The 14316-nt window shown below is 47.2% G+C and overlaps 2 protein-coding genes across 4 annotated transcripts in view; one reads left to right on the top strand and one right to left on the bottom strand.

Annotated features, from left to right (window-relative positions):
* Window positions 1-8696, top strand: part of TDRD12 (tudor domain containing 12) — a 106678-nt gene extending 97982 nt beyond the window's left edge. For both annotated transcript variants that reach the window (XM_007996214.3, XM_037991503.2), the window contains 5 exons: window positions 4413-4476; window positions 4563-4676; window positions 4760-4913; window positions 4998-5064; window positions 5493-8696. In XM_007996214.3, coding sequence (XP_007994405.3) covers window positions 4413-4476; window positions 4563-4676; window positions 4760-4913; window positions 4998-5064; window positions 5493-5587 — 494 coding nt within the window. In that variant the 3' untranslated portion in view covers window positions 5588-8696. The remainder of the gene's footprint in view (window positions 1-4412; window positions 4477-4562; window positions 4677-4759; window positions 4914-4997; window positions 5065-5492) is intronic.
* An 87-nt stretch (window positions 8697-8783) lies between these two features.
* SLC7A9 (solute carrier family 7 member 9) overlaps window positions 8784-14316 on the bottom strand; it is a 42292-nt gene continuing 36759 nt past the window's right edge. For both annotated transcript variants that reach the window (XM_073016672.1, XM_073016673.1), the window contains exons 12-13: window positions 11298-11472; window positions 8784-8960 (exon numbers count right to left, since the gene is read on the bottom strand). In XM_073016672.1, coding sequence (XP_072872773.1) covers window positions 8896-8960; window positions 11298-11472 — 240 coding nt within the window. In that variant the 3' untranslated portion in view covers window positions 8784-8895. The remainder of the gene's footprint in view (window positions 8961-11297; window positions 11473-14316) is intronic.

Genomic DNA, 14316 nt, shown 5'->3' with positions numbered 1-14316 from the left:
ATTGCAAGTGGTGGCATTTTTTCTTAATCTTGGAAAGTATTTGCATATTGCATGGCTCTCTCCAGACTTTACATCTAGGCTCACTTTTATTGCACCGCACCTCAGCAAAGAGGAGGAGCTGGCATTTGAACAGAGTTGGCTGACCTTGGCCAGGCTAATTGCACAGACTTAGCAGACATTTCTGATGTGTATGAACTTGGCACTGAGTTAGGTGCCATAAAGAAAAAAGATAATCAGCTGGGCGTGGTGATGGGCACCTGTAATTCCAGCTACTCAAGAGGCTAAGGTAGGAGGATCAGTTGAACCCGGGTGGCAGAGGTTGCAGTGAGCCAAGATCGCACCAGTGCACTCCAGCCTGGACGACAGAGCGAGACTATCAAAAAACAAAACAAACAAAAAAAACTGGTTGGGTGCAGTGGCTCAGGCCAGTAATCCCAGCACTTCGTGGGGCCCGAGGTGGGTGAATCACTTGAGCTCAGGAGTTTGAGACCAGCCTGGTCAACATGTTGGAACCCCGTCTCTACTAAAATCACAAAAAAATTAGTCAGCTGTGGTGGCACATGCCTGTAGTCCCAGCTACTCGGGAGGCTGAGGCAATAGAACCTCTTGAACCCGGGAGGCGGAGGTTGCAGTGAGCCAAGATCACACCACTGCACTCTTGCCTGGGCAACAGAATGAGACTCCATCTCAAAAAAAAAAAAAAAAAGAAAAGATGAATGCGGCCAGGTGCAGTAGCTCAAGCCTGTAATCCCAGCACTTTGGGAGGCCGAGGTGGGCGGATCATGAGGTCAGGAGATCAAGACAATCCTGGCTAACATGGTGAAACCCTGTCTCTACTAAAAATACAAAAAATTAGCTGGGCGTGGTAGCAGGCACCTGTAGTCCCAACTACTCGGGAGGCTGAGGCAGGAGAATGGTGTGAACCCGGGAGGCAGAGCTTGCAGTGAGCTGAGATGGCGCCACTGCACTCCAGCCTGGGGACGGAGCAAGACTCCATCTCAAAAAAAAAAAGAAAAGAAAAGATAAATGGGACAAAAGCCAAGCCCCTTGTGGAAGGGGAAGTCAGTGAGAGAGAAGGAAAGGAAAGGTGAGGAGACCATTTGCCATCACTGGAATTTACCTTCATGTGGCCTTTTAATTTTGATATTCATTGTCTTTATGAAATGGGGTTAGGTCATTGCTCCTTGTCTTGACAAATCGTAGAAATTGCCTAGACAACATATATTGATAAACTCATCCCATGACTAGACAAAGTCTCCAACACTCCAGTGCTGGGAGCTCCAGCTTTCCACACCACCGATGTTCTGCGCCCCTGCTGTGGTCCCTCATTCCGCTTCCCAGGAGGACAGGCTAAGATCCTGGGAGGGTGGACCCTGCATGGCTCTGCTCCCTTTGATATGCATCCCGAGACAGTGAAACCCACGATAACACAGCTGAGGTGCTAAGAGCCCCAGAAGATGGTTTGCTCCCTGACAGGTTCATTCCTCACTGAGGATGGAGAGTGCGGGAGGAGGAGCCGCAGAGGTGGCTCCTGTGACGAAGACGGTCTTGCCCACTGCCTGTGTGATTCCCATGCATCTCTGGATATGTTTTGGAAGTTGTTTCCTAAGGAAGTTCTTCCAGCCATTTCCCCGCACAGCATTATTTTTGGCGGGGTTAGGGGGGTGGTTGGGGGTGATTGTTGTGAAGGATGGGGGTCATCTGGAAGGAGGAGTTTAGATGCATTTCACTGTTGCCATGGTCCAAACCCAGGTTCTTCATCACAGTCCCATGTGCTGCTCTTGCTGGCAGTGACTGTGGCTGGTGAGGTGAGAGGTGCAGGTGAGGAGAAAGGGTCTTCCGGAGCTGAGTGGTACGTGGGGGACTGGATGTAGCTGTTAAAATGCACATCCACCTTCTCTTCATAAAGTTTGCCCCTGGATTCGACCACAGTGGGGGGCAGCTGGTTTCATTGTGTAGGATCCACTGGAAAAGGGTTCTGAAGAGTTCTGGGAAAGAGAGAATTTGCAAAGCCAGCTGGTCAGAGGAACAGGGTCATTGGGACAACAGTTGTCATTAAGAGGATTTTCCCAGAGCAGTGTTTATTCCACAGTAGCAGACCAGGATCCAGTAGACTGCAGAGGTGGGGCTGAAGTGGGTCTGCACTGGCGCAGGCCCTGCTACCGGCTGATTTGCCCTTTGCATAGAGCCTGCTGTGGGGCTCAAGGGGGACGTCAGGGCAGCCAGGTGGGTCCCCCAAACCATAGCTCTTGGAGGACATGCAGTTGTTTACTGAGCTCTACTGGGAAGCTCTGGCTATTAGATGTCCACTGCAGCCACCAGGCACTTGGCCGCCTTCCTGGAAGAGCCACCGTAAAGGGGAACTCCCCCCACCCCGACTGTCTCAGCTGGAAGAGACTTCGTCTCTGGGCTCCTGCTCAGGTTCAGGCAGGTGAAGGAAAATGTCATGCACTTTCTTCATGGTTCTTCTTGCCTTGGCTTCCTGCAGGGTTTCTGGTTTTGGATACTCAGTGTCTCCCTGTGGCTAGAAAAGTAGGATGCATCCATTGTGCTGCCACACGCTGGTGAGGGGCAAGGCCTGAGCTTCAGAGGCTCATCACAGTTAGGGCGGCGTTCCTCCACAGTGTCTGCCAGCCCTGCTGCAGGTGGTCAGTCTCAGGTGGAGCTCATGCCCTCCTCTGCAGACGCGCCACCCACACACCACTGTGCCAGGCAGGGCTTCTGGAGGACGTGGGTGTGGGGTTGTTTGTGTTGCATGTAGCCCGGCTCAGGGGCTGCTGCGTGCTCTTTTCCTCCCAGCTGTAGCTGTGCTCTGTGCCAGCAAAACACGATCTCGGGACCCTAAACTCCCTCTGCCAAAGAGGAAGTTACACACTGGACCTGGGTGTAAGGCTGCCTGCCTTTTGCTCCCAAGCAGACAGCTGTCACTTCACAGCCCCGGGTCGTAGCCCCGTGTCCTATGTCTGCTGTCACGTTACTTTATGTTGTGTAAAACGTTGCTTTCCTGAGCTGGAGGGGATGCGTGATCGTCTTTGTCCTGCCCCGCCCCCCATCGCCCTTTCTCCCTCCAGCTTGCTTTCCCCTTTAGACACCGATGTTTAGGAAGCCCCTTTGGAAAAGCAGAGGCCATGGCACTCCTGTGATTTGTGTTTCCCGGGGCGCATCCTCAACTTTGGATAAATCAACCTCGAGTCAGCGGAGACTCCCTAAGTCCCTTTTTGGTTTATGGCTCCAAGGAGGAACCTGGCCGCTTGCTCCCAGAAGCGGTGTCTTGTCCTTATTTGGTGGCAGAACCGCCTCCTTCGCACCCCAGCTTCACAACTCTGTGTTTAGGATCAGTCCCAGCTTCTGTGATCAGGCCAGGCCACCCTGGGTTTCCTCTGCTCGTCTCTCCCAGAAGGGCTTGGGAATTGTGCTCTCCAAGGTTCTTGAGGTCACTGGGTCAGTGCACTCATTTCCGGAGGCCACTCCATGGCAGGCTGCATGTGACACGGAGGATGGTGCTTTCCCAGCGGGAGTCTGTCTGTTTCTTTGCCATTGTATTGTATACCACGAATAAACCACAGAGGGTGGATCTGCTTTCCATCTCAGGCTACCGTGATTCCAGCAGCTGTGAACATTCTTGCTCTGGTGTTTGGATGGAAGCCTTGCCTGCTGGAGATGGAGAAGTTCACATTGCGTTGTTTGAGGATATGTCATGTCCAGCACTGGCTCCTTGTATGTGCTGGCTGCCATCCTCGAAGTTGTCCTTAGGGCATCCTGGCAGGTCAAGACAGCCCCAGAGAAGTCTGCATGTTTGTATCCAAGGCCAGCCACTGCAATGAGGTTCTTTTTCAAATGAGTGACTTTACTTCCTGGTCATTTAATTTTAATACTTGTCAAAGGCTGTTTTTATTTTAAAATAAAATTTTATGCCAGGCACAGTGGCTTAAGCCTGTAATCCCAACACTTTGGGAGGCCGAGATGGGTGGATCACCTGAGGCCAGGAGTTCGAGACCAGCCTGACCAACATGGTGAAACCCCGTCTCTACTAAAAATACAATATTAGCCGAGTGTGGTGGTGCATGCTTATAATCCCAGCTACTTGGTAGCCTGAGGCAGGAGAATCGCTTGAACCCAAAGGCGGAGGTTGCAGTGAGTCAAGATTGCACCATTGCATTTCTGCCTGGGCACCAAGAACAAAACTCTGTCTCAAAAATAAAATTAAAAATTTTAAATTTTGTTTACCTATGTGACGGTTTTAATTTTTTCTAACTGTTCTTTGCAGCTAGATACTAGGGTTACTTAATTTACACTCTTACGTGATTCTCATCTAGAAGTTGCATAAGGTACAAAAAAGTATATATATGTGTGTACATGATGGAGTTACATATAAATAACCTGTAGGAAAATCTGACATTGATTTTGTGCAGAAACTTCATCTGGAAACACTGAAGGTGCCTCCATTAGCAGAACTGCACAGCCGCCTCTGAAAAGGTATGTCCACTCGGCATGGAGGAGTCGGCATCCCTTACCCAGTAAATAAGATCAGTGAATGTGTAGATCTTTCTCTCTTCTTCTAGCTTCCACCCACAGATAAAATGGTTCCAAAAAGAAGATGTCGTCATCTTAAAGATAAGAATAAGGAATGTAAAAGACTGCAAGTGTCAGTATTTCAGGGATAGAGTCGTTTTCAGGTAGGTTTATGTATAGTCATATAAAGTAAAATAGAAATAATTTCTAGCATTTTAAAAGGCTGACTTTCTTTTTATAAACCCAGTGCTTGGGTGGGAGACAGATTTTACCTGGCTGATCTGGAGCTGCGAGGTAACATAAGGAAAGATGAGTGCAAATGTGTAATTAGAAACGAGGAGCCTGTGATCACTCTGGCCAAAGAGAGAAGGGAGGCATGGTGTCACCTACTCAGACAGAGGGTGAGTTGGAATGTGCTCAGAGGGTGGTCTTTACCCTGAGTGTGTCATACTCACCCACTCACTGTCAGCTGTTCTCTTGAGCAGAACCCCAACGTGGCTTTTGATTTTGATCACTGGGAAGACTGTGAAGAGGACAGCCAGTTCCCCAAGGGTAAGGCGTGGAGCGCCCACTCTCGGAGGGGTTGTAGGTCCTGAGGGCAGTGAGGGACACCATCACCCACTTAGGAATTCAGCCGTGGTGGAAGTGGGTCGTTCACGTCAAGCCCTGAGAAATTAGTTTTCTCTTTGTTGATCTTGGTGCTAAATGTTCTGGTTTGAGTACTTTTCAACCCTTGGCGATAAACACACCTTTTAATAACACACTACAGATATTCTTCCTAGAAGAATAAATTATTTGTAAGCAGACCAATTTGACCTGCTCATTTCTTACCTAAAATAATGAAAATACAAAATAAGATACATGGAGCTGGAATCCAAGGCATTTTTTTCTGCATTGACCCAAATAATGGGGGGAAATAAAGAAAGATTTGCTGTTTAGTCTACACTTAACTTATTTGTTATAATATCTTATTCCTTTAGTAGTGAATTCTAAAAGCCTGCCGTACACAGTGGCGGAGATGGTTGAAGACAGTAGCCGCAGCACTTCAGAGGATGACGACAGTGAGAGTGAATGATGTCCTCAAGAGCGGCTGGAAGATGTTGAACAAAAATGGATATTGCCATGTGACTTCAAAGTTAAGAAAACAGTCAGTCATAACCAAATCTTTCTTTTTTTTTTCTTTTTTTGAGACAGTCTTGTTCTGACGGCCAGGCTGGAGTGCAGTGGCACGATCCTGGCTCACTGCAACCTCCGCCTCACAGGCTCAAGCAATTCTCCTGCCTCAGCCTCCCGAGTAGCTGGGATTACAGGCATGTGACACCATGCCTGGCTAATTTTTGTATTTTTAGTAGAGACAGGGTTTCACCATGTTGGACAGGCTGTTCTCGAACTCCTGATCTCAGGTAATCCTCCCACCTCAGCCTCCTAAAGTGCTGGGATTACAGGCATGAGCCATCACATCCAGCCAACCAAATCTTTCTTTACCTCAAGGATAAATGATTACTGTCATCTTGTGGTGCTGGACTTGGTAATGGTGAGAAATTCTTCATTGACTTAAAAATAGACTGATGACAAGACCGTCAAAGGAGGGTGGACACAGAGAAACGGCACATGTAGTCTGATCCTGCTGGCTTGTCTGTCCTGTCCGCGCCTCTCGCCGCTCACCCTGGCAGAGCAGACGTGCATCTGGGTGGTGAAATGCACTGTCTGGAGTCAGTCCATTCATTTTTTTTTTCACCTAGACCTCTGTTTGATGCATTGCTACAAACCTGATCTTATACATATAAATTGAGGTTTCTAATATAAATTGAGGTTTCACACTTACACTCAGCAACATTGAACCAGCCCTTTCAACCATGAGATAGTGGGATTTAACGTAACCATCTGTGTGAATTGATAGTGTTGGCGTTCTTGGATAGTGACAGCTCCTCAGAGTGAGTTGACTTCTGATGAAGAGAGAGTCCAAGGATAGAAATCGGATTGCTCAGTAAGACCCAGGGCTTTCCGGGGTGAAGCTACTGGTTCTAAACAATCCCTTGGACCTGCAGGGTCCTGAGCAAATGGCACAAAAGTTGCTTTTTAGTGGAAACTCACAAGGGCCTATGGGGTGCCTGGAGGTGACCTCTGAACACCTACATGTTGTAAGCCCTGCAGACATTCGCCACCCCATCTGCGTGTGGCTGCAGCACCCAGGGTCACCAGGTTTAGGGGAGGAGTGTATTTAGTCATGGCCACACCCAGAGGCTGGCTGGCTTTCGTGCTTTGGGTTTGTTGAGTGAAACGCGAGAAATGTGAGCTGTTGGGAAGTTAAAAGTCCCGCGCACTCAGTGTCCGTTTCTGAACTTCGCCTCGGAATGGAAGAGAATTCGGATAGAACATGAGTGTTGTGTGGCGGCCCCAAGATCATTATTGTTTTTTTTGCTCCAGAAAGTGCCGATGCCCAGGCTCATGTATGTCCCAGCAGAAGCCACTGCTTGAACTAGAGGCGGACTTTGTCATCAAGCTGTCCTGTGAGCAGGTCTGGATCACACTCTGGCTCAGTTTTCTCATCTGTAAAATGAGACAGCCCCTCATTGTGTGGCCTGGCCTTGTCTCAGGGAGCGCCCACCGAGTGCTGCTGGGTGGGGCAGTCTTTCTGCCCAGTGGCTCCGTGATGGGGGCTCAGAGCCCTGGCCTCCCCTGGGAGGACACGCTGTGCAGCCAGGACAGCTGCTGGGAGTGTGCCCAGGTCACTGCTGTGACCTTCGCAGGGTGACTGGCAGGTATCAAATCGGCCCATAAAGTAAGATGGTGATTTTCCTTTTTCGTAGCTAAATTGGACAGGCTCTTGGGAAGTAGAAAGTTCTGGTGGTTTTGTTGGCAAAGGTTTTGACTGTGGAGCTCTTCTAACACCCATGTCAGTGTCCATTTCTCTGCATGTGGCTGCTGCCCTGTTGGTGGAGGTCTGGGGGCAGAGACCAGGCCACCGTCCGGTGGCTCCCGTGCGCACCAGCTGCCTGCTGTTTACACCCGGGTGCGCCGAGTCTCTTTAGTACAACATAGCAAATGATAATAGCTAGTGACATTGTGTTTCCTGTGCACGTGTGAAAATGCAGGGAGGACAACTGCGTGCTTAGATCTGTTTCTTTTTTCAGACATTCAAACGTTCTAATATCTGAATCTCTTTAACATTTTATAGGATATTGGATGCTATTATGTGAACAATTCGTAATTGGTTTTCTGTACTGCTGTGAATGTGTCTGATTTCAAGTTTTGGGCAAATACCTAAAATGCAAGGTGAAAGTGCCTTTGTCTCTATGCTTCTAAAATCGCTCATACTTAGTTGTGGTATGGCTGCCTTTTGCAGCATATCATCAATAAAATTTCAGTGTTTTCACAGAAATGTTGCTTTTTACATACGTTAAACAGTACTTTCCCTGAATGCCAAACACAAAATAAAACTTTACTCACCACACTTTCTGGTTTGACTAAAACGCCCGTGAAGGCTGCTGGGGAGCCAGCAATGCTGACCGGCAACACAGGCGACCCTCGTGATGAGCACATCAGCTGTGGAGAGTTCTGGACGGAGGCTCAGGTCTTGCCATTTATCCTAGCAGATACATGCCACACACATCACGGGTTCAGCACAGGGGTGCCAGTACTTTTAGGGTAGGGGAGAGTGGGTGATAAACGTTTATACTTTAATATTTTTACATATTTATTTAGAGTTGGGGTCTCTGTCATCCAGGCTGGAGTGCAGTGGCATGATGATGGCTCACTACACCCTCAACTCCCAGGCTCAGGTCATCCTCCCACCACATCCTCTTGAGTAGCTGGAACTACAGGAGTGCACCACCATGCCTGGCTAATTTTTTAATGTTTTTTGTAGAGACATGATTTTGCCATGTTGCCCAGGCTGGTCTTGAACTCTTGGACTCAAGTGATCTATTCGCCTTGGCCTCCCAAAGTGCTGAGATTATAGGCGTGAGCCACCGCACCTGGCCAGTAATTTACTGTTGTTTAAATCTAAATCAAAGCAAAAATGTCATCCATTTTATATAAAAGAAGAGCCCTTATTGACATTGAGTTTAAAGAACGCCTTTCATTTAAGTGTGATGTGCCCTTTGTTAAATAGTTGCCACTGTAATCGTGGCTTTTATTCAGCCTTTCCCTAAGCGTCTGCCTTCTGTTAGGTGACATCTCACCTGACACCAACTTTAGCAAACACTTGCCACTTCTCCTTTCTGGAACCCCCACCCAGAGAACTAAGAATATCTAAAAATAACAATATGTTAAACATCTGAGTATATTTTATTCATAAGAAAAAAATCAGAAAGAAAAAACCACAAATACTGCTTAAGAAAATAAATTCAGCTTTGACTTGGCTACAAGAGATGGAGCTTGTTACTCAGGGTCTTCCTCCGGTGGGACCACTTCCATTAGCATCTGAAGGTGCATGGTAATCGGCTCTGAAATAAGAGTCAAAAATGAGTGCAGTTAGACCAAAATTCAGAAGCTCCACTGGAGTTGGGTGAGGGTGACGTTGTTCTCAGTCTTTGGTGATGTGTCATCTAGACCCCGTGCTCGGGGTTTGGCCAGCTCCCTGCCTTCTGGTTGGATTTCACGCTTTCCTGGTTTGTGTCTTCTCCCGAAATTGCAGGAATAGAAATAAAAACCTCCTAGGACTGTCTGGAGGGGCGACTGCACTGTCCAGTTGAGACAAGCTGAACAGGAGAAACAGGCAGGCATTTAATCACATTCACTTAATAAATCTTAACTGGCTGTTACAGGCTGCTGCAGCCAGAGTTAAACTGCACACAGCCCAGTTCCTCTCGTCAAGGAGCTCCTGGGAGAGGGAGAGGGACAGGGACAGGGACAGGAAGACCAGGAAACGGATCGCCTCACCGCCCCATGAGGATGCCCAGAAAGTCTTAAAGGCTTTTAGAAATGGGGTTTCCTGCAGTTGAATCTGTTGTGTAGGATAAAACATTGTGAATATAATATAGACTTTTTGTTTTTGTTTTTGTTTTGGGACGGAGTCTCGCTCTGTCGGCCAGGCTGGAGTGCAGTGGCGCAATCTTGGCTCACTGCAAGCTCCGCCTCCTGGGTTCACGCCATTCTCCTGCCTCAGCCTCCCGAGTAGCTGGGACTACAGACGCCTGCCACCACGCCCAGCTAATTTTTTTGTGTTTTTAGTGGAGACAGGGTTTCATCGTGTTAGCCAGGATGGTCTCCATCTTATGACCTCGTGATCTGCCCCCTCAGCCTCCCAAAGTGCTGGGATTACAGGTGTGAGCCACCGCACCCGGCCCTGTATGAACTTTTTTAAAGGTGTAATTCAGTCTCTTTTGATGTATTTTGACACAAGTGCTTTTTTCAGAAGCGAAAGTGGCTAATGTAGCTAAACTTTTAAACAACAACTGTCCTGAAATTGATGAGGGTCAGGACCGCTGAAAGAGTGAGCCCTGTGCCCTTGGCAGTAGAAGGCTTGGGCCCTGGCCCAGTTCCCCAGGCCAAGGCCATGACTTTTTGGGTGTCTTTGTGATGCTGCTAGATCTCTTAGATGATGTCTGCATATCAGGCAAAGGAGAATGGTGTTTTGGGATGAGGCGCATGATGGTGGGAATATGCCTAACACTACTGAACCTTGCACTGAGAAGTGGCTGAGATAGTAACGTTGGTGTGTCTTTTGCAATTAAAAAGAAAATGGGGCCGGGTGCAGTGGCTCATGCCTGTAATCCCTGCACTTTGGGAGGCTGAAGTGGGTGGATCACCTGAGGTCAGGAGTTCAAGACCAGCCTGACCAACATGATGAAACCCTCACTCTACTAAAAACACAAAACAACAACAAAAAAATTAGCCAGGCATGGTGGCAGGTGCCTGTAATCCCAGCTACTCAGGAAGCTGAGGCAGGAGAATCTCTTGAACCTGGGAGGCAGAGGTTGCAGTGAGCCAAGATCATGCCAGTGCACTCCAGCCTGGGCAACAAGAGCAAAACTCTGTCTCAAAGAAAATAGGTGGGCACAGTGGCTCACATCTGTAATCCCAGCACTTTGGGAGGCTGAGGCGGGTGGATCACCTGAGGTCAGGAGTTCGAGACCAGCCTGGCCAACATGACGAAACCTCATCTCTACTAAAAATACAAAAATTAGCCGTGCGTGGCTACTCAGGAGGCTGAGGCACGAGAATCACTTGAACCCAGGAGGTGGAGGCTGCAGTGAGCTGAGACTGCACCACTGCACTCCAGCCTGGGCAACAGAGTGAGACTGTCTCCAAAAAAGAAAAACGGCCAGGTACAGTGGCTTAGGCCGGTAGTCCCAGCACTTTGGAAAGCCAAGGTGGGAGGATCGTTTGAGCCGAGGAGTTCAAGACCAGTCTGGGCCACCTAGCAAGACCCCTTATGTACAAAAATTAAAAACAGTAGCCAGGTGTAGTGTGTGCCTGTGGTCCAGGCTACTTGGGAGGCCCAGGTGGGAGGATGACTTGAGCCCGGGAGTTCAAGGCTGCAGTGAGCTATGACCATGCCACTGCACTTTAGCCGGGGCAACAGAGCAAGACTGTGTCTCCAAAAAGAAAAGAAAATGGTGCTTTCCCTTCCTACTTATTATAGTAATTGACGGGAACAAAATAACCAAGGGTGGACCCAGAGGTGTCCAGTGAGGGCGTGGGCATGTGTTGTCCTGGGACGAGGGAGATCTGCCAGCAGGGTAAGACACTGTGACAGAGGTCTTGGAGTCAGGACAGGTGAGGACACTGCGCCTGCCTGCACCTCACAGAAGCCAGGTGGCCCTTCTGTTGGTACTTACTTGATATTTTCTGAGCCCATCCAAACTTGTAGTGGACAAACAGGAAGTAAAATATAAGGCCGCTTAATATAAACAGCACACAGTAGAGGTACTCCCATGCGGGCTTGCTGATGATTGGAGCCAGAATCAAAAACACAGAGATGATTGTCACCAAGACAGGGATGACTATGGGCACCTGGAGGTGAAAAATGGGTCACAGTGTGGCCATGGGTACTCATTTTCTTTTTGAAAATTTTCATTATTAAAAATACCAATTTTTATAAAAAGAGTGTGAATTCCATGTACCCCCTCCTCCAATTTCAGTAATTTTAATGTAATTTTGCCAATCTTATTTCATCCATACCTTTTAAAAAATTTTACTTTTTAAAAAATTTTTTGGCTGGGCGTGGATGCTCACACCTGTAATCCCAGCGCTTTGGGAGGCCGAGGCTGGTGGGTCCCTTGAGGTCAGGAGTTCAAGACCAGCCTGCTAACATGATGAAACCCCGTCTTTACCAAAAACACAAAAATTAGCCAGGCGTGGTGGCAGGTGCCTGTAATCCCAGCTACTCAGGAGGCTGAGGCAGGAGAAACACTTGACCCTAGGGGATGGAGGCTGCAGTGATCCGAGATCGTGCCATTGCACTCTAGCCTGGGCCACAGGAGGGAAACTCCATCTCAAAAAAGAAAAAAAAGAGATAAACTGTTTAATGTTTTAGCATCCACTGATGATCGTTGCCTTCGTTATTTCATCAGGGTTTGCAAAATGGTGATTCTTCTAATTTGTCATTTCTTCCTCAGTTATCTGAAATGCTATATGAAGTACTTCAGCTTTCTGGTTATTCTGAATTGCAGTTCGTACAGGAATGGCAGAATCAGTGCTCTGTTCTATATGTTTTCAGAATGACAAGTTGGGCCCCTGAGACCTCCAAAGGCAACTCAAACTTGTGGGTTTTTCTATACGTGGTGAATATCAATCCATTGTAGTCATTGTTCACGTTGTTCAGAAGGTACTGTGCGGGGCAGCAGGAGCCCTTCACACTGCCCTGGGCCCTGGGGGTGGGACGCCAGTGCTCTTCAAAAGCCTCTCTGTGGTCGGGCGCGGTGGCTCAAGCCTATAATCCCAGCACTTTGGGAGGCCGAGGCGGGCAGATCACTTGAGTCTAGGCGTTCGAGACCAGCCTGGCCAACATGGTGAAACCCCTGTCTCTACTAAAAGTATAAAAATTAGCTGGGCATGGTGGCAGATGCCTGTAATCCCAGCAACTTGGGAAGCTGAAGCAGGAGAGTCGCTTGAACCTGGGAGGCGGAGGCTGCAGTGAGCCAAGAATGTGCCACTGCACTCCAGCCCAGGCGACAGAGTGTGAGACTCTGTCTATAAATAAATAAATAAATAAATACCATAACGTGGGTGACTGGAGTACTCATTACCCTTTTACAAGGACAGAGGTTAATTTTGGTATTTTCTTATTAGGAGCAAAGTTCAGTTTGCTGGGACTGTTTTGTTTTCATTTTTAAGTGTCATTGCATTTTTCGTTTGACTGGTTTTTTTGTTTGTTTTGTTCTGTTTTTTTTTCCCCCAAGACAGAGTCTCACTCTGTACCCCAGGCTGGAGTGCGGTGGCGTGATCTTGGCTCACTGCATTCTCTGCCTCTTGGGTTCAAATAATTCTCCTGCCTCAGCCCCCAATTAGCTGGGATTACAGGCGTGTGCCAACAAGCCCAGCTAATTTTCATATTTTTAGTAGAGACATGGTTTCACCACGTTGGCCAGGCTGGTCTCGAACTCTAGATCTCAAATGATCTGCCTGCCTTGGCCTCCCAAAGCGCTGGGATTACAGGCATGAGCCAACCACACCCAGCCCCTGAATTAAACTTTTAATTAATGGATTTTCTAGTCTTCAGCTACCTTTGCATAGGCTGGACCTAGTCATGATATATGATGTTTTTAGCATAACTGGGTTCTGTTTGTTAATATTTTATTTTAGATTTTTTATATCGTTATTCCTAAATGAGATTGGTCAGTGTATTTCCCTTTTTTGTATGTTACCTTTGTAAGGTTTGGTGTCAATGTTGTTGTCTAAAAATAATTTGAAAAATCAATAAAATCAATAGCTAACCTTAAAAAGGAGAAAGCACAAACACAAATAAAAAATAAAAATGGACAATTAATCTTTACAACATAAGTTATGTTCTAAAGATTAATATAAATCATAAGACTATTTTGTGCAACTCTATGCAGATAAATTTGAATACCTAGAAGAAATGGACAATTTTCTAGGAAAATGTAATTTCCTAAAACTGATCTTACTTGCATTAGAATCACGGGGAAATTCTAAAAATCGGACAATTCCAGTATTGCTTAATTTATTCCAGCACATTGAAAAAGGAGGAAAACTTTCAAAAAGTCTGATTATTATTCACTCATTCATTTCTGCTTTTTCTAACACCTTAAGTTTTTTTCTGCTTATTAGTTCCTTCTATTCTCTTTTGGTTTTCTGTTGTTCTTTATCTTGCTTTTGAAGTTGTCTATTTAATTTGTTTTCATTTTTATTGATTATTTAGTGTAATGGAACTTCCTCAAAGCACTATTTAAGCTGTGTTCATAGATTATATGTCCTGTCATCATTACTGCTATTTCCAGGAATTTATGTACTTTTGTGTGTACATAAATTTGTATGTACATAAATAAACCGAGTCTCACTTTGTCACCCAGACTGGAGTGCAGTGGCATGATCTCGGCTCACTGCAACCTCTGCCTCCCAGGTTCAAGTGATTCTCCAGCCTCAGCCTCCCAAGTAGCTGGGACTGCAGGTACCCGCCACCACGCCTGGCTGATTTTTAGTAGAGACGGGGTTTCACCATGTTGTATTTTTAGTAGAGACGGGGTTTCACCATGTTAGCCAGGATGGTCTCAATCTCCTGACCTCGGGATCCACCCGCCTCGGCCTCCCAAAGTGCTGGGATTACAGGCATGAGCCATCACACCCGGCCTAATTTTTGTAATTTTAGTAGGGATGGGGTTTCACCATGTTGGCTAG

The sequence above is a fragment of the Chlorocebus sabaeus genome, chromosome 6, assembly GCF_047675955.1.
Source record: "Chlorocebus sabaeus isolate Y175 chromosome 6, mChlSab1.0.hap1, whole genome shotgun sequence".
Lineage (NCBI taxonomy): Eukaryota > Metazoa > Chordata > Mammalia > Primates > Cercopithecidae > Chlorocebus > Chlorocebus sabaeus.
Note: the sequence above shows the minus strand (reverse complement) of the source record. Positions and strands in the feature narration are given on the sequence as shown.